At 47.4% G+C, this 24,691-nt stretch overlaps 2 protein-coding genes across 13 annotated transcripts in view; one reads left to right on the plus strand and one right to left on the minus strand.

The window, feature by feature from the left end:
* Positions 1-7,793, plus strand: part of mark2b (MAP/microtubule affinity-regulating kinase 2b) — a 47,497-nt gene extending 39,704 nt beyond the window's left edge. For 4 of the 8 annotated variants that reach the window (XM_076034109.1, XM_076034112.1, XM_076034117.1 and 1 more), the window contains 3 exons: positions 2,380-2,418; positions 3,168-3,277; positions 4,945-7,793. In XM_076034109.1, coding sequence (XP_075890224.1) covers positions 2,380-2,418; positions 3,168-3,277; positions 4,945-5,294 — 499 coding nt within the window. In that variant the 3' untranslated portion in view covers positions 5,295-7,793. The remainder of the gene's footprint in view (positions 1-2,379; positions 2,419-3,167; positions 3,278-4,944) is intronic. The other 4 variants (XM_076034111.1, XM_076034113.1, XM_076034115.1 and 1 more) reach the window with 2 other exon arrangements.
* A 2,491-nt stretch (positions 7,794-10,284) lies between these two features.
* Positions 10,285-19,716, minus strand: rcor2 (REST corepressor 2). 5 transcript variants are annotated; one of them, XM_076034121.1, is made up of 14 exons: positions 19,692-19,716; positions 16,167-16,292; positions 14,982-15,038; positions 14,395-14,475; positions 14,243-14,295; positions 13,983-14,144; positions 13,767-13,891; positions 13,487-13,553; positions 12,636-12,902; positions 12,462-12,539; positions 12,186-12,243; positions 11,496-11,563; positions 11,201-11,362; positions 10,285-10,751 (listed from the first exon to the last, which is right to left on the minus strand). In XM_076034121.1, exons 2-14 carry the CDS (start codon positions 16,288-16,290, stop codon positions 10,371-10,373), a joined length of 1,683 nt encoding a protein of 560 aa, XP_075890236.1. In that variant the 5' UTR covers positions 16,291-16,292; positions 19,692-19,716; the 3' UTR covers positions 10,285-10,370. The 5 variants fall into 5 exon arrangements, with proteins under 5 accessions (XP_075890236.1, XP_075890235.1, XP_075890233.1 ...); XM_076034120.1 differs by lacking the exon at positions 19,692-19,716 and adding an exon at positions 19,210-19,437 and having other exon boundaries at positions 16,167-16,355; XM_076034118.1 differs by lacking the exon at positions 19,692-19,716 and adding an exon at positions 19,210-19,436.
* Between the last annotated feature and the right edge of the window lie 4,975 nt (positions 19,717-24,691).

Below are 24,691 nucleotides of genomic sequence, written 5' to 3' on the forward strand. Positions count from 1 at the left end.
GTTCTCATAATCATCAATTCCCACTGAGGAGAGGAATTCTGATCAGGTCCCGAGGTGCAGTTCCCAGAGTGGACAGTGGTAGGGAGGCAGCGACGAGCCCTGGAGGGACGCGGCTGCAGTGTTTCTCAGCCAGGAACCCCCCCCCCCCACCCCCTCTTCCCCTCCAGAGGCTGCACTCTTCCTTTCATTCATTGCTCTCCTCTCACTCTGGCACTGGCTCTCTAACAACGGCAGCAACACAACTGGATGGCTTTGACCTACTCTGGCTATACAGAAAATGCCTTTTTTTTGTGTTTGTGGACACACACACACACACACACACACACACACACACGCACACACACACACAACATGACTGGTAAAATGTGGTTGTGTTCATGGTAATACACACACAAACTGTTACACGGACATTTTCAATTCACTATGAAGTTCAGATTTTGTGAGTGTAATTTCTCATCTGAACCAGCAGGTGGAGCAGTTTCTCTCTGCAATCTGGGCCACTGCTCCACCTGCTGGTTATTGCCGCACAAGCGTCTTATTGCTTTTCAACAAAGAGCTGCATTATGGTTCCTTTGTGTGAAGAGGCCGTCATGAATAATTAGGGCTGAATACTCTGGAGGATTTCTGCTCTGTGGTGGAAGTGGTTGTCTGTTGTTATATGAGTGAGACAGATTTAGTTTCAAACAGTCATCAATCCTTTGTTTTCCTGATGTCACAATTCCACTGTTCTTTTTTTAAGAGGCCATTTTGCATCCCGTCATCCACAGTCAGTCACACGGGCATGCAAAATGGTCTTCACCAGTCTATTTCTATGATTTACCAGGTCCAACTTGTTGCCAGTTCATTTCCTCATGCCCTTTGTTTGTGACAATGTTTCTTTTGCAGGGGGTGTTTGACATCTTTTTATTATTATTATTTCAATGGGGCAAAACAAGAATGCTGTCATCAGAAGCCACTGTTGAAGTCGTCCCGTGTCTGTGTCTGTGTGTGTTTGTGTTTGTGTGTGTCATGTTTCCCTCCCACTGTCGGCATGTCGTCAGTCACTGTGTGTCGTCACTCGTCCTCTGTGTCCCCATTCACTTTGTCCTGTGTCTTGTCAGCGAGAGACTCTCTCCGTCTTTGTCCCTCAGTGTGTGTGTGTGTGTGTGTGTGTGCGTGTGTGTGCGTCTGTGTCTAGGTCCAGTGTCACTGATAAAGGTTTTAATGGAGTCCTGGGATCATTAGCGTTCCCATTTTCCGAAGCCACATGACCAGCCATCACCACGCTGATGATTGGGTTCCAATCCATTTCATTCCATCCCATCCCGCTGTTTATTCCGCTTGTCATTGGTTGTGATCGTGTGGGTTCCCGGCCATTCCATTCTGCCTCACCATCGAAATCATCTCATGTAAACACAGCGAGAGAGCGTTTATGAGAACTTCTAAGTCCATCCTCCCGTTAATAGCTGTAGCTCACCGACACGCTCTTATGTTGGGTTGATCTTGCGATCAGCTGCGTTACTGGGGATGTCATCAATGGCACAAATTCTAAAATCTCACAGATTCACCCTCGAATTCTTGTTCACCTCGCGTCAATATATCTAGCCGGCGCTTAGAGGTAGTAGCCATGGGCAAAGTTTAGTTTTCTTAGAAAAAAGTGCTATTAAAACCGAGACTGTGGTTGCGGTGAAGACATTTGATCCATCAAAGTGGATTAGGACGGCGGTGGAAGGTTCATCTAATGCCCTTCCGGGTTGCTGGAAAACATTCAGTCTTCACACTGCCAGTTTTAATAAAGACTCTAGTTGTAGCGTCATGTATCTCAGTTGGCGTTCAGCTGCCTGGAGTTGGAGTTAAAAAACAAGAAAAGGTCATGTATGTTCCTTCAGAAAGAAACATACGTGACAGTTTACCGCAGGCAGTGTCACCGCAAAGGACACATTATGTAACGTCTTAATTAAAAACAAGCGAGTCGTCATGGGATACGAGCCAGTTGAAAACTTCCCTGTTTCAGTTGAGTTCGGTTGTTTTGGACTCAGTCAGGTCAAACGTGGGCAGGAAATGCTAATCGGTTCCTGAATGTCAGATGTCTGATTCTTCACCTGCATCATCTCATAAAGCCACTAAAAACTTGGCGCCTCAGTGAGAAGCTGACATAAAATGGTCACTCGGAGTGGAATGGCACTGTAGGAGCTACAGTATCAACCAAAGACTAACATGCCCGGCGCGCAGGCGGCTCCGGAGTTCAATCTCAGCCGCAGAGATGATTGGCCACGAGATGGATTGGAACACGATGTCAGTTGTGGGAAGCTGCTCATCCTCACTGTCTTAAGAGTCAAAGCCTTTTTGCCCTGAGCCTTTCAAAAGAAAAAGACTAAACTTGTGTTGATTTTCTTCGAGGAGTCCGTATGAGGGAGAGGGTCGAGATGAGGGCAGCAGGTGAGACGCAGAACAGATGCAACAAAAATCCAACTCCTCCCTATTAAAAACCAAACCCCCAGCAACCCTGCCTGTGGATCAGTAGACTGGAGTTAATCGCTAGATGATCTCTGAGCTTGTTGTGAATGACTGGGGTGAAGAGACGGCGTGCAGGTGGGCGGGACTTAATTGGTCGGTGATGGGCGTAACCAATCAGGGGACGGGAGGTTAGCCGTGAATGGTAGCATCCCAAAACGTTGGAGTGCTGTGTGGAGGTGTACTGCATGGTGGTGTGCGAGTGACTGAGTGACTGAGTGAGTGAGTGAGTGAGTGAGTGATGGGAAATCTGGATCCAAGTACCCAAATGTGTGTTTGTTGGCAGAGAAACTCTAAAATTTCACAACACACACGTGCGGCCTCAGTGTGTGTGTGTGTGTACATTGGTTCTGCTAACCCGACAACTCAAGCCGTGCACACACAAACACACACAGGGGTACTTCTAGACAAAAATTATTTTTGCTTTTTGTTTCCATTCATTTCCACATTCTCATCATCTTCCTCCTCCTCCTCCTCTTCGTCATCGGCTCTCCTGTTTGACCCTCACACTCCCTCTGGCCTGTCCTTCCCTCTGTCCTCTCCCTTTGCCCTCATCAACCCTTGACCTTTTTTTGATTTCCCACCGCACTTCACATCTCATCTGAACTCTGTTGTTCTCCCTCCTGCTCCTCATTGTCCTCCTCCACCCCCCCGCCACCTCCCACCCCCACCAGGTCAATGCTGAGCAGCACGGTGGACAAGTCTGAGAAGACGTCCGGCGGCGTCCTGTCCTCCTCGTCCAACAACGATGAGAACAACTCCTCACCAGGGTCCGGCAACACCGGTACATAGACGCTGTGACAAGGACTCGTTTAGGGTCGCAACTAACGATTATTTTTGGTGTCGACTAATCTTTTTTTTTTGTCTGTTTTTTCATCGTTATTAGTCACGGTTTTCTTCTTTATTTTCACCACCCATTTCTGACTTGTGTTTAACCTAGCTTGCTTAAATCTTCACACCTATGTTGTGCTGTTGTACTCTGACAGCGTACGTTTTCAAACAAATACATCAAAATAATGACACACCGAGCATCTATCTGTGACATAGTATTTTTCAATGTAAAATATACCAACGGAGGGGGAACAAACACCTGGCTCGGTGTGGGACCTGGGGGAGGTAGCCATGACTTAGCCATGCATGTGTGACATCATAAAGGGCTGAGCTCTGTTTTAATACGCACTGCCTGCATTGGTTAAAAATGGTTAATTCAGTGTTATGTCTAAGTGTCACAAGATTTTAAGTGTACACACACACACACACACACACACACACACACACACACACACATACATATATATATATATATATATATATATATATATATATATATGTATATGTATATATGTATATATATATATGTATATATGTGTGTGTGTGTGTGTATATGTGTGTGTGTGTGTATATATATACACACACACACACACACACACATGCATGTGTGCGTATATATGTTAATTTAGATAGAGCAATAAAACAGGGAACTCGTTTGTGATAAATAACTTGTGAGTCTGTGACGTTCAGCTTCATTGCTCATGCAGTCTTTTCTACACCGCACTACTGCAAAATAGACATATATTTCTGTTCCAAATTCCAAATTGTGCAGATGTCATTGTAAATCATGCATACTGTTGAATGGCCTGAAATATGTCTCTTCTGACCTACTCCAGTTGAATGTGTTCATAGAGGCCTTAAAGGTCCAGTGTGTAAAATTTGGCTTATTTTATGATTTTTGTATTGGTAAAAGCGCAAAATACTGCCCGTAAATACATAAGTAAAAGTGTAAACTACTAGTACAATGAAAGTCAGTTGGTTTTCCTCCCCCCCCCCCCCTTTTTAATTCTTTATTCGAGCATAAAGAATGAAGGAAAAGAAATAAAAGCATTCAGTAATAAGAATATGTAAGCATATTCCTCAAGAAAACAACAACACCGATAATCAATGTCCACAACTTAAACATGCTGCAAAGGAGTAGGAAGAAGTACTTGACTTGTCCAGTCCTACCCCTCATCACCTCGCCCTTCAACTGGTTTTTATGGCCATCTTCAAAAGGGAAAGAAGAACGTTGGGATGCTTTCATGTATAGAAGAATATGCATAGAGCAATAAGAGTCTTGCTGCTAGTTAGCTGCCATCTTGCGCCATCATTATGTCAGGAAGCCCACTCAGACATTGCCCCACATATCAAACGCGTTGTCAGGTGGGCTTTCTGAAAAGATTTTACACACTGGACCTTTCAGACTGTTTTATGATGAGTATTGCTGTTGATGGTGTGCCAACCCCCCCCCCCCCTTCAGTGTCCTGACCGTTTTGTCTTCATAGGACGCACTTTGCGTCTATCCGCTCAAAACAAACTTCTAACACTCTCTCTCTCTCTCTCTCTCTCTCTCTCTCTCTCTCTCCCTCTCTCTCTTTCTCTTCCTCCCTCCCTCTAATTCCCGCCTCCCTCCTGCAGGGGGCACCGGCACCCCGCCGGCCATCGCCGGCCAGAAGGACTCGGCCAAGCCGCGCTCCCTCCGCTTCACCTGGTCCATGAAGACCACGTCGTCCATGGAGCCCATGGACATGATGCGCGAGATCCGCAAGGTGCTCGACTCCAACAGCTGCGAGTACGAGCTGCGCGAGTGCTACATGCTGATGTGCGTGTCGGGCAACCCGGCGCGCGACGACTTCGTCCAGTGGGAGATGGAGGTGTGCAAGCTGCCGCGGCTCTCGCTCAACGGCGTGCGCTTCAAGCGCATCGCCGGCACCTCCATCGCCTTCAAGAACATTGCCTCCAAGATCGCCAACGAGCTCAAGCTGTGAGCGAGGAGGAGGAGGAGTGGGGGTTGGGGGGTGGGGTGGGATGGGGGGGAGGAGGGGGAGGGGTAGTGGGGGGCTGAGTGGAAGTGACGAGGGGAGCTGGAAGGGCAGAGCAGCAGCAGCAGCAGCAGGAGGGGGAGACCAGATTCTTTTCCAGAGGTTTCTAGAAGTTTCCAGGCGGTGAAGTGCTTCAAGACCCCTCTTCCCTGCCAGGGTTTGCTTTTTTGTTTTGTTTTGATTCATTTTATTTTATTTTTTTGGTTAGCTTCAGCTTAGAATTTCCACATTTCTGCATGTTCCAATCTGCCGTCTTGGTTTTTCTTTGAGGACGTTTCACTCTGATCACTTTGACCACTTCCGCTCACTTCCTCCTCCTCCTGCTGTCGATTCACTGCCTCTGCACGGATCCTCCCGCCTGCTCTGGCTTTCAGGGGAGGGGGCACCGGATAGAAACATGACGGTGGGAAGGAGGACGAAGAGAGCGGTCGGTGACGTGTCAGACGATGGTGGCGGGGGGGGGGAGCGTTCAATGAATTTTGTGATTAAAACGAAAAGAATGAACGGCAGCAGTAACAGAAACGGGAAGGACTCCAACTGAGCCAGGACTCACTGAAGCCCACTGTCTCTCTCTCTCTCTCTCTCTCTCTCTCTCCCTCTGTCTCTCTCACTCTCACACACACACGCACGCACACGGACATTAGGTTGACTAACTAACTGCTTTCGTTGGTTTAAGGACCATTTGACTCCCCGTGTGTTCGCGCTGCACAAAACCAGCCATCCAACCTCCACAGCCATGAACCTTCCATCCTCCCATCCAGCCTGTGCCCCCCCCCCCCACACACACACACACACACCTCCCTCCCCACTCAAACTGAACTCTGCACAAACACATCCATCTTTCTGACTCTACCACCCCCTCCCCCAGCCGCCCCCCTTCATTTTTATTATTTTCTCTAATGCCATCAAGTGCGAGAAGGCCAGTTGAACTTGATGTGGTCGTTGAGGCCTCGGAGCTTCGTGTTTTTTCTTCTTCTTCTTCTTTCATGTTTTGTTTTCTTTTTCTCAATGAATTGTGCACTGGAAAAAGGGGGAGGGGCTCACAGGACAGTGAGGAGGCAAAGACGCCTCCTGCAGGGAGGCCGCTGATGGGTTTTTACGTTGCCTTTCTTTCTGGAGTTGAACTGTTTGTGCGGGGGAGGGGAGCTCGTGTCTCGGACGCCCAAATGATTTTTTATTTGTACTGTTTTTGTTTTTTTTTTCTAAATGGTGGTATTGGTTGGCGTCACCACATCCGGAACGTCGACCCGCGAACCCACTCATATTTCACCCCCACCGCCCGACGACCACACCCACACCCGCACATCTCTGCTACACGTTTCCAAAGAGTAAACATACAAGAAGAAAAAAAAGACAAAAAAACTAAAAAATTCTGTACTGGGAGTAAGTAATAAACAGTATGTGTGTGTATTATAAATGATCACTGGAAAAAAAACAAAAAAAACAAAAAAACAAATGAATACATACGACGAGGAATGGTGAATTATTTTTCTTCTACATTTTTTTTGATTTGATAATATATTTTTGTGTCGTTGAAAACTTTGAGGTTTGTACAGACTTGGATCTTTTGCCAGGGAAGCTGGAGACACGTGTGAAGGTTTCACGTTCGATCATCGCTGCCTTTTAGTTTTTTCTTTTCGCTTGGTGCACCTTTACGGCACACAGACGCAGAGCTCAGAGTGCGTAAAGGTCGAAAGACGACAGCCGCTTCCTAAAGTGCAGGGAGGAGTTCCGAGCATCCTCGCCGATGCCGACGGTGGCGACCGGCGTTGCCTCGCTCCACTTTGGCCATTTCCTTTTTCTTTTTCACATATTTGTTATGATTCGTCATTTTGAAGGCATTTTTTTTGTTCCAGATCTCCTTGCAGCAAGAAAAGACATTGGAGCTCATGTTGATATTCAGGAATGTTGACTTCCTGTCTTGCTTGGCTCTGGGGCTCCACATGGTCACATCAGAAAGGAGCCTCACCCTCGAGGGTCGGCAGTAGGGGGCGACAGAGAGGGGGTCTCAGCTAACTGGACACATATCTTTCTTTCTATCACAATGGCACACACACACACACTCGCACACACCGACACACACACACACACACACACACTGTCATTTTGATTATGTCCTTCAGTTTTTAATACGTCAGATTTTTTTTTTTTTTCTTTCAAAAGTCGATCATTGTATTAAGGTGCTGGGTGTTGGATTCTAATTATTATTCTGACTGTTGCTGTTATATTATCTCTTTCAGGGTTGATTTTAATTTTGACATTTCGTTTTACATTGCTGTAATTTACATTGATTTTAACTGTGTTTTGAGCAAACTGTAACTGTAGTGGTGGGTTTGGGGGTTAGGTGGGGGTCGATCAAGCCCCTGAAATGTATTATTTGTTTGTTTTTTTTGTGCAAAGATGAAATGAAAAATTACAATGATAGTAATAAAAACAATGATATAACGCTTGTGCTGTTGAAATCTGGTAGCTGACCAGCGGGATGCATCGAGACGTCGGACTGATTTTTATGAGCAGTTGAAGTTTGGCGTCATCTCTTCGTCTCTCTTTGAAGTGCATCCTGACGCACATTATTCGGGGGCCACCGTGAGTGAAGAGTGTGAAGGTGCAGCTTCTCGCGCTCGGTCGTCAACAGGATGTGGTGTCGGAGGGTTGTGGCAGGAAGCGCTCCCTTTCCTCCCTCCACTCCTCGTAAAACTGTGAGTGATGTTTCAAACCAGTGGCACGGATGAGAAGATCAGGAGTGAGTCCATCAGAGGCCCAGGACATGTTTGATGATTTGGAGATAAAGCCAGAGAGGCCAGAATGAGATGGTTTGAACGGCAACTGTGTCTGTGTGGCAGGCAGGAGGCTTAGAGCAGTGTTTTTCAACCACCGTCCGGCGGCACACAGGTGCAGCTTGAGATGACTTCAGGTGTGCCGTGAAAAATGATCCAGTTTCACTGAGTTGGTTTAAAAAAAATTCCATTGTAGAGCGACTACTTTAAAAGTGTACTCGCTCTACAATCCATTCACTTCAACGCGCTGATTAGCTTAAACTTCTTCAGGGTGTGTGCACTTGAAAGCATGACCCGAGATGTGATTTTTGTCATTTCTTTATTCTAAAAAAAGAAAAAAAATCATCTCAAACACAAATTCAATTCATTTACACAATGTAAACAACATCTCACATACAGTACACACTGGTGGGTAAAGTAAGTGAGAAACCAACAGGAGTAAACAAGTAAGGTCAAGAGGTGAACGGCCCTTAAAGTCAACAGATCAGCGAAGGCTCGGAGCGCTGCGAGCACCGTGGAAGGTTCTGGTGGAAAAAGCTCTACATAACAGTTAAAGGTTCAACTGGACCTGCGGCCCGCTCTGCTTGAAAAGGCAACAAGACAGCTTCTTAGACTCTACGCAGGCATTTGGAAAGCCATTGAAAGAAAAACATCTTAGTTTACCCAGAACATATGGATTTGTTCACATGGTCGTCTAAAAATCACTAAATTAAAATAAATAAACAAGCAAAACTGCACCTTGGCACTTCTAAGGCCAAAATCTGCCTCTCAACACTGCCCCCCTCTGGATATTACAGGAAACTGCTCTGACTGGACTCAAAGCGTCTGGAGTTTGCAGACATGAAGCACAAACCCTGGTAAAATGGTGAAACCTACTGAACTGGTCCCACCAGTGGCCTCTGTCAGTGGAGTCCTGCACCTTTTTAAATATCTTAATGTTAAGATATGAAATCACAATGTGGCAGGCAACAGCCGTGAACATGAAAAACCCTTTTTAGTGCTTGACAACACACACTGTGAAACAGGATTTTAAAGCAAGAACACACTTTGGCAAAACAATGGGTTTTCTGTGTCAAACAGCAGAAGTTAAAACAGTCAAATCATCATGGTCAAACCAGTTGGGGGTGGGAGTGAAGGTGTGTGGGTGGGGGGGGTGGGGGGTTCTTGAGGATCTTGTGGATTAGGGAGGCTCCGTTTCTCCTCGATGCTCAATCAATAAACATAGTCAGCACTACCTAAACTATTTACAGGAACTAGCTGTTGGGCTACGGGGCTCGTTTTGAAAAGTCTAGAAAGAGGAAAACACCACCACTCCAATCCAGCACTAATATTACACAGCTATGAGAGAAGGAGGAGACCAGATCCCATGCATTTCTCCTCCTGGTCTTTTCTTTCTTTTCTTTTTTTAGAACACATAGTGGCGGAGATGAACGCATAGCACAGTCTGAGTGACAACAGTCCATCACATTTTCAACCCCTTTGGTGATCGGCTGAGTTTTTAAAGCAGTGCTCGGTCAGGGAGGCAGTTCTTTGTTTTTTTTCTGCTGCCTGCTGACAGAAATTCTAATCCAGATCAGCCCGCAGGTTCGGCTCAGTGGAGGGAAACACCAATTTCCTCAGGTGGGGTCGGGTGACACAAAACTCAGTGGGAGTAAAGAATAGATAAATATGTAGTGTGTGTGTGTGTGTGTGTGTGTGTGTGTGTGTGTGTGTGTGTGTGTGTGTGTGTGTGTGTGTGTACTCCTCGGCAGTCCAGCCGTCGAGCAGGTGGAAATAGGCTGCAAAGTCTCTCCATGTCTTCACAGCTTTTCCACAACAGCTTCAAAGTCCACTGACTGTTTCTTTTTCTTCAGGGAGCTGTGTGTATGCGTGTGTGTGTGTGTGTGCGTGCGTGTGCACGTGTGCGGGCATCTATTGTTTCTAGCTCATTTCTCGTGTGTGTGTGTGTGTGTGTGTGTGTGTGTGTGTGTTCAGAGTGGGGAACACTGGCGTGGAGGTAGGTGTCTGTCAGTACAGTGTAAAGGGGGTGGGGTCATTTCTGGAGCGGTGATATCACCTCATCAAGTCCATGGTTGGCGAGGTGGTCATGATGTGGTGATGATGATGAGGATGCTTCACTACTGTGCAATAATGAAGGCGCAATAAAGTCACAGGAGGAAGTCTGTGAGCTGATTTGTGTGTGTGTGTGTGTGTGTGTGTGTGTGTGTGTGTGTGTGTGTGTGTGTGTGTGTGTGTGGCCGCTCCCTCAGTGAGAGTTGGGCTGCTCCACTTTGAGCTGCACCAGTGAGGGGGGCAGCTGGCCTGCGCTGGAGGAGCTGGGCGGTGAGGCCCTGAGGCCGGACACGCCTCCGCCGGCGCCAGAGGAGGAGGAGGAGGAGGAGGAGCCGGTGACGGCAGGCCGGATGAGTGGCGGCGGCGGGTGGTTGTGGGGTGCTCGGTTCTGGAGCGGCCGCGTCTGCAGCGGCGGCGGCTGGCGGAGGAGGCTCGGGGGCGCCGAGGGGGGCGCCGGGCGCAGCAGCGGCGGGGGCTGGGAGAGGGAGGAGGAGGAGGAAGAGGAGGGGGTCTGGGTGGAGGAAGGAGGGGAGGAGCTGCCGGCGGCGTCGGAGGGGGAGTCCTCCATCTTGACCTGGTGGGGGAGGGGAGAGGCAGAGGTGATGAACAGGTTGGAGTCACAACTGCAGAACAATATTTAGGTCTCAGGGTGAAACCACCAGACTTGTAGGTGCCAAACACCTGCATTCTAGCGTTTGGCCAGCAGGAGCCGCCAAAGCTGGTTGCAAAGAGGCTGTCAATATGACAAGGAGCCCCTAAATGTAAACTGTTACAAACTGATCACATTTTTTCATGGTCTAAATTCCTTTGCTAAAACAAAATAAATATTGAGAAGAAACAGCAACGTTTACATTTTATATATAAATAAGAACTTTTGTACTCCAAGTATAAACTTAAATTACAGTATTTATGGGGAGTATATAAAGCTTTTACCAATATAAAAATTGTAAATCAGGTCAAATATTGCACACTGGTCCTTTGAGCAGTTTTTAGCGCTACTCTGATGGTTTTGTGCCGTCTCACCTCGTCCTCCTCAGCAGCTCCATCTGCCGAGGCCACAGTGTCCTCGCCGCTCCTGCGGGGGTCCCTCTGATCGCGGCTGGTGGCCACCTGTTCGGCCGCCCACTCTCGAAGCACCTCGTCCAGGTTGAACCTGCGCCTGTAGCTCACGAAGAACGAGCTCACCTGGAGGGACGGACAAGAGGCTCGTCAGGAGAACAACCAGGGGAACCGTGTGCCGAGGAGACTGATGGAAGGGAGGGAGGGAGGAAGGATGGATGGAGATGGTTTCCCTGGATTCCCCTGGACTGAGACTGACCTGAGCAGGCGTCTTGGTTCCGATCACCTCAGCGATGGCCGTGAAGTCTTTCCCGTAGCGACGGATGGCTGTGAAGATGGAGGGAAACTCAAAGGTCAAATTGTGAGACAAACACAAACAAGGCTTGTTGATGCACGTCTGTGTGTGTTTATTTCCCCCACAGGTTGGCTGCTGTGTGCCCCTGTTTCACAGCCAGTCCTGCTCCCACTCACAATACTGCAGAGAGAAAACTGAACTTCTGTGCTGATCTGCACTCTGCTTGTTCTCTCTGCACTGGATGGCAGCAGGAGTGGAAGTGACTGCAGCTGCTCACAGAGGAAGGAGGGCAGCTTTCTGCCTGCAGCTGTCAGTAGCTGCTTGTTGACATCCAGCTATTAGGAATCCATTCTGTTTAATACTAATCAACTCGTGCAAAACAAACAAAACAGGACAAAATAGCCAAAAATAAAGTCTGCACACCAGACTTTGTTTAGTTGATTTTTTTTGTTTTATAAATGCATATAAAGTCAGTGTGGGATATATTCTAGCAGTGAGAAAATTCCCTTCCACTCATTTGAATCCAAACATTTCACCTCCAACATGTGATGGTGGAAGCCAAGGTTGAGTGAAATAAACCCACGATCCACCACCATCTTTCCATACGGACCCCTAGTGAGTGACGCACCAGCGCAGGCTGCAGCCTTCACTCACCTTGCACGGCCAGGAGCTGCTCCTCTGCTGTCCAGCGAGAGTTCATCTTGGGGGCGGGCTGGAAGAGAGGGGCGGGCCGAGAGACAGAGGGAGAGAGAGAGAGAGCGTGGGCGCAAACAGCAGATTAGGAAAACTCTGAATCGAACAAGGGCAAGAAATGAATTAAAGCTGCAAGCAGCATTGAAGGGACTGAGCCCGCGCGACCGCCCCCACTTTTAAGATTTCTTCGTATATATAAAGAAATCCATTTTGAATAAAAATAAAGATAAAATTTACCTCTGCAGGTTTAAATGCGTTGACGCCCTCTGTTAAGCCCTGTTTCAATACGCTGCTGTTCTGCTTGATGGACTGAACCTAAAAAGGGGGAAGAACAGAACGTTTGTTTTTCACCTGGACCGCAATGACAAGCGAGCTCGTGTTGAACTGCAGCTGAACAGCAGGACAGTGCACCTGTCTCTTGAGCGACACCAGCTGTATGTCGAGCTGTCGGATGGTCACCCCCCCGGAGTCCTGGGAGACGGAGAGCGCCGTGATGTCGGCCTGCTCCAGGTGCATGCCTTTGGGGGGTCTGCGCCGCGCTCTGAGTGGATGGTGGCGGTACTGCGCCCCGATGCTCTCCTTCTTCACCGGCCCCGAGCGGCTGGGGGTCGCCTTGTCTGAAGCAGCGCCGACGCCACCGACGCCGACGCCACCGCTGCTGGGATTCTGTTTGACCGCCTGCACGGAACAGAGGGGGGGGGACTGTCACTTCTAGTAGACATTAGGCTGTTTTGAAGAGCAACAACAGCACTGGTGTATAATGGATGAGGTTGGAATGAGGGGGTAAGGAGGGCGCTCATCTACTCAGGCTGTTTTTCTGCAGGCAAGTCGTGCCCGACGTCACACATGAGTGTGTTAGTATAGATGAGGAGTGGGAACACTGTTAGACTGGTGGGGCCACCATGGGTTCTGAAATGTGACGGAGGGGCCAGAGAGCAGCAGCAGGTGGATGCAGTGTTTTGGTGAGCCACCGTAGAAAACATGTGCTTTAATGTCAATTGAAAATGAACAAAAGCAAAGTTACAACTAAATGTGTCTTTGAAGGCCCACGGTATTGAGCTCTTTATTGAAATGACTCTTAAAACACTGGAAAAATGGATGAAATAAAGCTGTTTTAAGACTTACTATTGACATAATTTCTTCAAATTTGACAGCCAGATTAAAAATCTTAACAGGCCGCATATGGCCCCCAGGCCATAGTTTGACCATGCCAGGCTTCCGCACACTGATTCATTTCCGGCCACTTCAGAAGTGTCACCCACCTCTTTCTTGGCTTCCACCTCGAAGTCGCTGTCGCTGCCTGGGTCGGCTTCCTCCACATCGTCGTTACTGTTGGAGAAGAGGGGAAATTCAGCGGCCGAGTGCATCTTAAAATACCACAAACCTAACAACAGAACACGTCAAAGCATCTCATTTACATTTTACTCCATTTTCCCAGAAAGCCTTGCTTTTTAAGTGTCATTTAACGCTTCCTGCTTTGTTCTGCCTCCCTCAGCCCGCGCCCAGTTTTCCCCTGGGGGAAGTCTTCTTGCCATCTCCTACCTGTCTTCCTTCTCTCGCTTGCTAACCAGCTTCCTGGCTTGCCGGTCCATGACGGAGGTCCTGGTGCGAGTCTTCTTCCAGCTGTAGTAGTACTTCACCAGGCTGGGGATCAGCTTATCAGGAATCTGCAGGGCAACGTCACAATCAATACATTTTAATTTGCTTGCGGTGAACCCAGTTTAAGAAGCACGTGTTGTGCGTTTCCCGCTGCCTCACCATCTGCTGGATGCGGTGGAAGCTCTTGCCGTGGAAGCCAAACGCTTGCTCAAACATGACCTTATCCTCCGTGCTCCACTCCTCGGGGAAGGGCGTGAAGTTGGCCAAGTCGGCCAGTGAGCGCTCCACGTCGTGCTTGTGCCACAGCAGCATGCCGAGGGCCTGCGGACGCGAGGCACGGGGGTGAGAGCAGGGCACTCCTTCCGCAGCATCAAATAGTGCAGAGCAAAGTGTTGAGTGTTACTGTGTTGTTTCCGTACCTGCTCTACGTTGTAGCCGTGCTTCTCTTTTGCCATGAGGATGTACTCATCCACTAGATTGAAGAAAAAAAAGAGCATTGAAGAAGGTGAGTTAGTCAAAAGCAGAGATGTCTGCTGGAGAGCAAATGAAGTGTAGAGGGCGCTGTTCTTACACATGGCATCAGAAAGCAGGTTGTTGGGAGACCACACCAACATGCTCCTCTGGTCCTTCTCATTGTAGCGGTTTGGACTGTCTACAGTCAAAAACAAGGAGCAACAACGTCAAACTATCATCACTTCATAAGAACAATAGATATAGAAATAAAATATAGATTTTAAAAAAGCTGCTTAACCTTTGACACCCAGGGTTAAAAAAACACAGACTTAGTTCACCTATGTATTGAAGTTATGAAACTGTAGCAAACTAGGATGCCTACTAAAATTATATACATTTATTATGTCTCACTATTCAAATGAAGCGTCGTGTTTTTCATTGTAAAATAACTCAAATAAATGAGCCCAGTTTTACTGCATTATTTCAACTTGCTGTTTTTTCCCAGTAAGAAATTGTGATTTCAGCTTTCTGTGAGGAAAGCATATTTTGAAAGCATTTTTATGTTCCCCAAATTTTAATATGCCAATGAACCTGATTTTGCCTCTGCTGTTTCTCATCACATGCACCATCTTCTCCCCCGAGATTCCAGTTTCCATTCATCTCCCCTTGCCTCCACCCCTCCACCCCTTCCACCCCTCAGCGTACCTGGCTTGAACTCCGGGATCTGAGCCTGGTAGTCTCCGCCCACTCTGATCATACTGTCTGTAGAGGGACCAAGGCAGAGACACACATGAAGGATCACAGTGACTTTCAGCTCGTAAGATGGCTTGGGTTGAGGTGCACAGAGAGACGTTTTTTTGCAACAACAAAAAAAAATACCAAAGTGTGAACATTGTGAAAGTGTTAGGATTCACTAACTGTGCAGCGGGACACTTTTTCCAATGTCACAAATACAGCGCCTGAAGGTGACTTTGCTGTGCCCTTGTTTTACCTCACTGCTCTGTGTGCAAGGCAGAGGCACTGCATCATGTTTGGAATGGCTCCCCCTATCAATCTAACGGTAAAGGCTTTATTTTCGGTCAGAGTGGTGCCACTGTGCAACGCTGGGCTGGCACGGTGGAGCAGGTGCGACACATCTTCACTATGTATGTATGTATGTATGTATGTATGTATGTATGTATGTATGTATGTATGTATGTAAAGGAAGAGTAGACCAGAAGAAGGAAGAAAGATATTAGTGTTTCCTTTGGGCTCGCTGCTAGCGGGACAGGAAGGAGGGAGATTGGGAATGTGATGGGAATTAAGCTCATGGGTTGAGACAGACAGGAAGGGGATGAAGAGCAGAATCAGATAGGGGAGGAGGGAGGAGCATTAAAGGGCATGAAATGAGGGAAATAAAGGATGGATGAAGAAAAGCAAAAAGCTGGCTTCACAACGCTTAAAGGAGCGACTGGCATCAGGGGAACAAGGCACAGCGAGTCAGATGGGCTCAGTTATGGACCTTTAAACAGACATGATGAGATTGAATCAGCGCTACATATGTCTTTAGTCAATGCGCCTAATGAGATAAGAGTTGAGAATGAACGAGTCGGTGGGCGAAGGAGAAAGCCGAGAAAGGAGAGACGTGCTGGCAGAGAGGATGGCAAGGATGAAGAGTGCACCGGGGAGGCAGAGGAGGAGGGAGGGGGGGGGCAGCGTGCATGGGGCTGGAAAATGCTGCAGCAATGCAACGACCGCCGCGCTCGACGCTCTGAAGGAGGGACGCTGGCTTGGTTTCACGCAGGCTCATGAGACACACATGGAGCCACGCGGTCAGTACGAGTTCACACCGTTCACACGCACGGGTGACGTCAGCTCGAGTTCCCCGCACGCTCGGCGGCGGCGGCCTACCATGGGCGTGCTCGTCATCGCTGCTCTCCTCCTCAGAGTGCGGCTGGCTGTTGCCGTTGGTTACATTCTTGGCTCTGCTCCTGGACAGGACTCCAGCCCCTGAGCGCTCCATCACTGAGGGCATGACTGCAACACACACACACACACACACACACAGCAGAACCCACACTGAGCATGGCTGGAAACGTGCTGAAGCAAATCGAAAAAAGATTTTTTTTTTAATTATTATTTTAAAAAAGGGTTTTAGAATGGCTGTGAGAACAGGCGTTCTTTCAGCGGTCAGAAAGTGTGCATTTTAGCCGCTTGCAAATTAATCTCCAGTTAGACACACACATCATGAACACCTGGATACAGAGACAGCCTTTTGCAAGCATGGGCAAACTGCGGCCAGGGGCCCATATGGGGCCCGTTAAGCCTTTTAATCCGGCCCGCCGATCTTGATGAAATGACAATAATAATAAGCAAGTCATAAAATAGCTGCATTTCATCATTTTTTCCCTGTGTTTTAAGAGTCATTTCAATAAAGAGCTCAAGGCTTTGGGGCTTCAAAGACAATTTGTTGCAACTTTTCTTTCTTTTCAATATTAGCGTTAAAGCACATTTTATACATATCTCATGATCGGCGTTGTTGGGATTAGTCCATAAAAGTAGTAACTAGTGATCACTAAATACTCCTTAAAATGTAATCAAATTAACTTTAAGGAGTAACTACTTTGTTTCATAATGAATCAATTACTATACTTTAGTTAAAAAAAGAAAGTAACAGTTGACAACGTCTTGTTTCCTGCACATAACGTACAACGAACCCCAATATTCTTTCATTTAGAATAAAAAATGCCGTCTGTATTTCCAGCTGCAAATATAATCGCTGTTTTTTTCTTTTGCCGCCATGCTTGTTTTTGTGCGTCGTCGCATATCAATGACATTCATCAGTCTGCAACATCATAGTTTTCGGGTTGTTTTTCTAAATTTCAAACACTTCGTAGACAATAAGACATTTTTAGCTTGCCAAATATTTCAGAAGAGTGATAGAACCGTTACTTGATAAAGTAATTATGATATAATTACCAGTTTTGCCACAGTAATCCCGTTATATTACTCTGTTACTAAAAAAGTAGATTAATTACAATAATGGATTACTTAGGAATAGATTACTCGCCAACGCTGCTCATGATATTTTTCTTTCTGCTGTGGGGGGTGGGGGGGGCACCAAAACTCTCCATCCAGATGTTCCTGCTCCTCTGTCACATTTGAGAACAGATTGTGGCCCACCAGTCACAAAGTCCAATGCCCACCCCTGACCTATGGACAGTGACTGGGGAGCAGCATGTGAGGAGCACCGTGGAGAGACTCCTCAATGGAAGTGGCATCAACGTCCTGCTCGGTATTATTATTATTATTATTATTATTATTATTATTATTATTATTACGTGGCCGAGTCTGGTCTTGTTCCTCTCCCTCTCTCCCTCTCTCCCTCCCTCCAGGCTGCAGAGTCACAGCAGCGTGCAGAGACTAGACGGTCAACTCGGGACACGGCCAACAAGTCACCCAGCCAGTCGAACCGAACCGCCCCGTTCACACCCAGCACAGTCACGACGAGACTAGTCTATGTTCGCGATTGGCTCGAAAAAAACAACAACAGAAATTTATTTTTAAATGTTTAAATTGAGAGCGGTAGTCATCAACAGAAAAGACCCCCCACTTTCTCTGGGCGATCCCACCTTCACTGATAACTTTTGAGGTGAGGCTCCAAACACAAAAGAGGGCGCGGCGACTAGCACTTTGAACGGGCCGTCCTTTATTCTCAGATGGAACCGCGATGCAGCAGCGCTCTAATCTTTTACGATCGCGGAATAGGAACGCGTCCTCCTGAGCTGCGGGAGACAATGCAAGTGTTGCAGGCCCTCTGGAGGTCTTTGTCTGCCGCGGCTCCCGGTGGCCCCCTCACTCACAACAGCTGCCCCCTTACAACTTCCCGACGTTTGAATAATATACATTGAAAACTCGCGCAAAACCATTACATTTAAGCGGAACAAACTCAGATAAACTGTGGAATCCGCGTGTAATTGGGGGAAAAGTCCGCTTAGCTTCCAATAGAATTAATAAAAAGTCCACTGCCGCTGGGGTTCACTTGGAGAGTTTCAGGTTCGAGTGGTAGCCTCGGAAACCGCAGCGGTGGTAGCCTCGGTCTCTGAGCGGAGCCTCTTTGAAGCGACTAGGGACACAACTGACGAACTGGCACACTCTGCTCACGTGATGCTCGTATCACTGAACCACAACTTTTCTCTTAAAAAAAGAAAGAAAAAATCCATTCTCGCACGATATCCTACCATCGCACTGAAGGGACGCCTTATTTTATTAAATGCGAGCATCAAAAAACACGCAGCCTGAAATTCACTTTAAATTAAGATTGTGAGTTCATCTTGGTCCATGTCCTGAATTTCTCGCTTCAATGTTTCACCTTCGGCTCAAAATTTGCTTTACCAGTAAAGCAGTAAAGCGACTGTTGTATCGTGTCGACCAGTGTGTGATCTCTCTCTATCTGCTTGTGAGTAAACCAGTTCAGCGCTGGGAGAAGAGCCCTGGTGGTCGCTGGTGCTTTACCTGAGACACGTTCTGAAAAGGGAACGGATGTACTCGCAGCTTTCTAGCCCACTCACTCTGTCTCTCGCACTTTGAGGCGCTTTCGTTGCTTTCTTTCCCTCGCTTGCGACGCTGTTGGTACCACCAACCACTCGCAGACGATCTAAAACTCGCGCTGTTGGTGCCTATCAAAGTGAACCGTGCGTCCCCTCTTGTGACTTGCAGCTGTTTCAAACAGTCCCTTTCTGGAGGCTGAACAATAAACCATCCAGCGCTAACACCCCCTTCCCTTCCCTTCACTTCCCTCCCTCCCTCCCTCACTCACTCACTCCCTCCAGTCCAACCTGGTCGGGTCACTGGGGATGCTAGCGCTAGCCGGCTAGCTCACGGGGCTAACAGCCCCGCTATTAGATGAGTAACATTGACTAGTTGGAAGTCCGAGATAAGTCCACATTATTACCTGCGTTTCCGTTCCAATCCGCTCCCGCGTATTCAAAAACTTGTCCGCGTTCCTTGTGTGCGGTTTAAAGTCCCAACCCGAAGCAGTGCTGGATAATTATAGCGTCAAAACTGTCCAATTCTTTGCCTAATTGATGAGCGCGAGCACAATGAGCAGCAGCGGCGGCAGCCAGCTCGGAGCGACGGTAGCAGCAGCAGCGAGCCGAGCGAGTGTGCGCGAGTGCATATATGTGTGTGTGTGTATGTGTGCGTCGGAGGGGGTGGGGGAGGGGGGGACGGACAACACCCAGGGAAGAGGGGTGGCCATCCGCCCTGATGCCTTCGCCCCCCACCAACCCGACCGTTTGAATTGACAAAAACTAGTCCCGGAGAAACTATTTGGAATTTGCTCCTCTTTTAGTCGCAATTATGCGCCCCACCACACGACGCCGAAAGACAAAACCACACCAGTTATCTGTTTAAAATTTTTTTAAAATGACCCACCTGATAAAACTCGCAATGGGTGTTTATTGACAACTAGGAGTGGCCAGGTGGCCGTTGGAACGCGATGGGAAGACGTTGTTGAGGGAACCAACACACACGTTCGTGGAGCACCACTCTGGTGTTAGTCTATCACAATCCCATAAATTAGGGACTACTTGCCAGTGTGTTGGCGGAGGGATTCGTCAACTGTGCATCTGTGCGCTGAGGCTGAGTGTCCAGACTTGCATGGTGGCGGAGAGGGCAACAGAGTGGGGCGCGTGTGCGTGTGAGGGAGATGTGTCTCACTGTGTGTGTGTGTGTGTGTGTGTGTGTGTGTGTGTGTGTGTGTGTGTGTGTGTGCCACCAGAGCCTCGCTGGTTATAGTTACTGGTTACAGTGGTTGGTACTGATGGTGGTGTGTGTGTGTGTGTGTGTGTGTGTGTGTGTGTGTGTGTGTGTGTGTGTGTGTGTGCTGAGCCACGGCAGGATTCCTCACACCTGATGCAGCAACTGTGTATGTTCAGTGTGTGTGTGTGTGTGTGTGTGTGTATGTGTGCTCCTCTGCCTTCACAAGTCACTGCTGCTGACATGTAACAGCCTGTTACACACTTCCCACAGCCCTTGTATCACCTCCTCTTCCTCCAACTGTTCCTCCTTCTCCTCCTCCCCTCCACCTCTTCATCATTCCTCTTCTTTCCACACCCCATTTGTACCTCCCATGATTTTCACCTCAGCCTGCATGCATTTCCTATTTCTCCCCCTGCTGCCTCCCTCCCTCCCTCCCCCCCCACCCCCCCACTCCCTCTCTCCACTCTGCACCTCCCCTTGCCTGTATCCCACCACTCCTGCCTGCCTGGCTGAATCTCGGTGTGTCTGCTCCCTTTCCTTTCTCCTCCAAGACTTTCACCATCCACCCCTCCCCCCACCCCCACCCTCACTCCACCTCCCCCCCTCCACCCTTCCCTCTTGCTCCCAGCTCATGGATATCTGCCCTAATTCTCCACCTCCTCCTCTGCCCTCCTCTCCTCTCTGTCCCTGCTGCCTTCATTTCTTCTTCTTCCTCCTCCTCCTCTCTCGTTTTCCTCTCAGTTTCTCCTCCTGTGTTTGCTCTGTCCATTTCCTCGGCATCACCAACACCACTTTGTCTCTCCAGTCATGGCTCCTCTCTGCGGCCCCCCCACCCCACCTCCCCCTTCATTTCCTTCCTCACCCTCTCCTCGTCTTCTTCCTTCCCTCTTCTTTCTCTCTGGCTACTTCACCTTCTTCTCCTCACTATCGTCCTCTTCCTGCTTCCTGTGTGTCTCTGTGTGCGCGTGCGTGCGTGTGCAAATGCACCCCCCTCCCCCATTGGTGACACAGTAAAGCAGTTTTGCCTCAGCCCACCCACCCCTCCCCTCTCCGTCCTCCTCCTCCTCCCTCACCGGTCTCATTTTCACCCCATCACCTCCTCCTTTCGTCTCCTCTCTCATCACCTCCCTCCACTCTCTGTCTCCTTCCCTCCCTTCCTTTTTGCATCCCCTCCTCCTGCCCCTCCCTCCCTCTATCCTCTCATTAGTCAGTGTCCATGAAACTCACAGTTTCACCATCTCTCTCCTCCTCGCTCAGTCCTCCAGACGCTAACATATCCTCACTAATGAACAACTGCTGCCCCCCAAGCCTTCCTTCCTTCCTTCCTTCCTTCCTTCCTTCCTTCCTTCCTTCCTCCTCTCACCTCTCCTTTCATCCTTCTCCTCCTCTCCACTCTGTCCTCCCTTTCCTCCTCTGTCCTCCCTTTCCTCCTCTGTCCTCTCCTCCTCTCTATTTGTCACTCTGTCCCCCCCCCGCTCTCCCTTCCCCTCCTTATCGCGCTTGGGTTCTCTTCGATCTCTCACTCCCACTCCTGCTTCAGCTCACTCTTGTCTCCACTTCTTTCCTCCACCCTCCCCCCGCCATCTCTCCACCTGTCTTGTTCGTGCCTCCTTGCCTCATCTGTCTGTCTGTCCGTCCGTCCGTCCGTCGGCTTCTCTCACTTTTGCCGTGAAAGCTGTCTGTCTTCCCTGCAGTCTCCCTGCTCTCCCCTCTCGCTCATTGCGAAACACTCCAGCCTCGCTGTCCCTCCCCTCAGCCGCATGACTTTCTGCTTTCTCAGGAGATGCAAGGTCTAGAACTGGATGTGATTAAAAGGGCTTCCTTGTCTGTGCATTGTGCATTCAGACAATAAAAAATGATGCTATTTAATGACTGATTTCTGCTACTACACTGATGGAGAAGGCATTATCACATAGGCAGGTCATTGTGACTCATTATGGTCTCACACATATTGCATCATCATTCATTAATGACAATACACTAGATCTCTAAATATGTACGGTAAATCAAAACCTGAGGATATATATATTTTTTTAAAGCTACAGTTTATCACCCTTTACATTTCCACCCTTTATATTTCCACCACAGTATTGAACAAATTAGAAAGTCAGAAGGTCACCTGAATATCAAATGGTTCAAGAAATATAACCACTCAAAGATTGTATTTCCTGTTTCTATGTTTAATCGCGTTCTATTGTTAAACGCAAATCCTACACATCATATTGTTAGTAAATGGTTCCAATTCTTTTCTTCATATACTACACACTCTTTTCTGATGAAATGTCATCCATTGTATATTTGTACAAATGCTCTCTTTCTTTATACTCTAAAACAAAATGTGAATTGTTTCACAAGACCACATTTTAATAGTATGAACATGAAAAGTTCATATTGTACCAAGAGTACAAGAGATGGTGTGCAAATGTTCTCCAGAAAATTATGTGAAATATTCTAAAACAATGTTGCCTGTATGTCCTTCTGATCAAGACATTTGACACTTTGACCTGTAAGTGGATTGAGTCTGTAAAATCACTTGAGGTCATTTTCTAGCAGTAGTATGATAGTAAGGCCAAAGGCTGATACAGTTTATTTAAATGTTTTGCATTAAATCTGGACTGGTGCCAGCACATACACAGCACATAATCTATATAATTAATTTCGACAATTCATATATCAAGAATTTCATATCAGTGAAGCTCATATTGTGGAGCAAATGCAGTATCTATGAAAGATTATTGAATCACCTTGAAAATTACCTTTTAAATCAAGACTCGAAAGCACACCTGAAAAGCTGCAAAGCATATAATTGAACACAATCATGCAGAAATGACTACACATCACTGCACCCACGTGTCAGTAATCCTGCACGATGCAGACGCTGGGCATTTCTCTCTAGATGCGCTGTGCAACCATCGCTGTGTGAGGTGGAAGTCTATGCACCATGCATCTGAGTTGTTCAGGCTTGTTGTCTATAGACCGAGCCCTCATCTGTTCTCCCTGTCTCCTTTCACTGCTACATCTGCCCGTTCCTCTCTTTGCTTCCTTCTCTCCCTGCCCCAGCTCCTCTGACTGTCCTCCCCTCCATCTACCCTGTTCAGCTTTTCACCATTCTCTTCCTTACTCCCATGCTGGCTTCAATACCCTTCCCTTTTCATCCCTGGCTCTGTCGACATACCGATGGCCTGTATAGGTACTAAATCGCTACATGTCTCTATATGTGCACCAGTATATGTGTGTGGGTGGAGGATATGGCTTGAATTTAATTACCCGTTCCCTTGACCATACACATCCTTTCTGGCTTTGACTAATTAATATTGCGAAAGAAAATAGAGCAAGTGAGACAAAAGCTGATCACACTGCAACAGGAAACTGAGCTGATGTCTGCCAGGATTTCTTGGTTTCATGCGTGCAGGCAGCAGGGCAGAGACACTTTTGAGCATCAGACCTCTTTGCCGGCTCACAGAGCCTTGAAGCGCCCCCTGCTGCTGCATGAAAGAATTATATTTCTCTACCCAACAGCCCAGAAACGGATTCCCAGAGGACAAAAGACAGTAGGTGGGGTTTTGGGCCATCTGCATGTTGGGGGAGCTGCTGAGCGAGAGAACCGTCTATTCAAAGGCCTTATTTGCATTATAAATAACCTACCTAAGCAGCGTTTCACGTTCAGGTGCCAATCAGTTATGACCGCAGAATCTCATATGTTTGAAATGACACCTTTAAAATCTTCATCCTGCTTCTAACTTTTTCTTTTCTGGACCTTGAAAAGTTTTTTTTAAATCTATAGGGGTAAAACGCTGTTTTTGTGTGTGTGTGTGTGTGTGTGTGTGTGTGTGTGTGTGTGTGTGTGTGTGTGTGTGTGTGTGTGTGTGTGTCCCAATAGACAAAGAGAAACATGTTGCAATTGTGTCATTCAATAAGATTTACTTACATTTCAGGCTCCTTGTGCCTTCAGATATGTCATTAAATTAAAAAATATATATAGTAAAATTATAATATAATCATTTATTAAAAGTGATCTAAACTGTTACTGCAGTCCTTAGAAATACCAGCTTTGTTAATTCAGGGAGAGTATAATAATGGTCTATATTCTATAACCTATAGCAAAATGGCTTTTATCTCATCATTCCATGTAGCACTTTTTTTTTTTTTTTTGCTGAAATGACCCTGAATTGCACTCGACTCTAAAGATGGTTCTCTGTTTGAAAACAAACACAGATGCAGCAATGAGCCACCTTTGTTGGGTTCTGTATGAATAACACAATGCTGATAATGACACGCCTCTGACTTGGCTCTGAGGTGGCTCTCTGTTTAAAAAGGGCTTCTCAGTCAGCTACATTGTAATTGACCTTTATGTCTGTGACAGTATTTGGGGAAAGACGCCTGGAGCCTGAGGAGATTTTTACTCTATTTTGACTTTTCAATAAATTGATTGTTATCTCTGTTATGGCCGCTATGAAATAAAAAAAAAGTAAAGGTTAATTTCTCATTTGTCAATTTCATTTTTTCACATGTCAGCAAAATGTGACTTGGGATGAGCTCATAAGTCACATAAGAGGACTTCACTAGACTGTATAGAGTGCATAACCAGCTAGATCAATGTGTGTGAGAACTCCCATTGGCTCAACTCAAGATGGTGAAATGTTACTCAAACAGCAAGCAACAAGCTTCAATAA

This window comes from Nelusetta ayraudi, unplaced genomic scaffold (assembly GCF_046127955.1).
Source record: "Nelusetta ayraudi isolate G7.1 ecotype Tasmania unplaced genomic scaffold, CSIRO-AGI_Nayr_v1 ptg000042l, whole genome shotgun sequence".
NCBI lineage: Eukaryota > Metazoa > Chordata > Actinopteri > Tetraodontiformes > Monacanthidae > Nelusetta > Nelusetta ayraudi.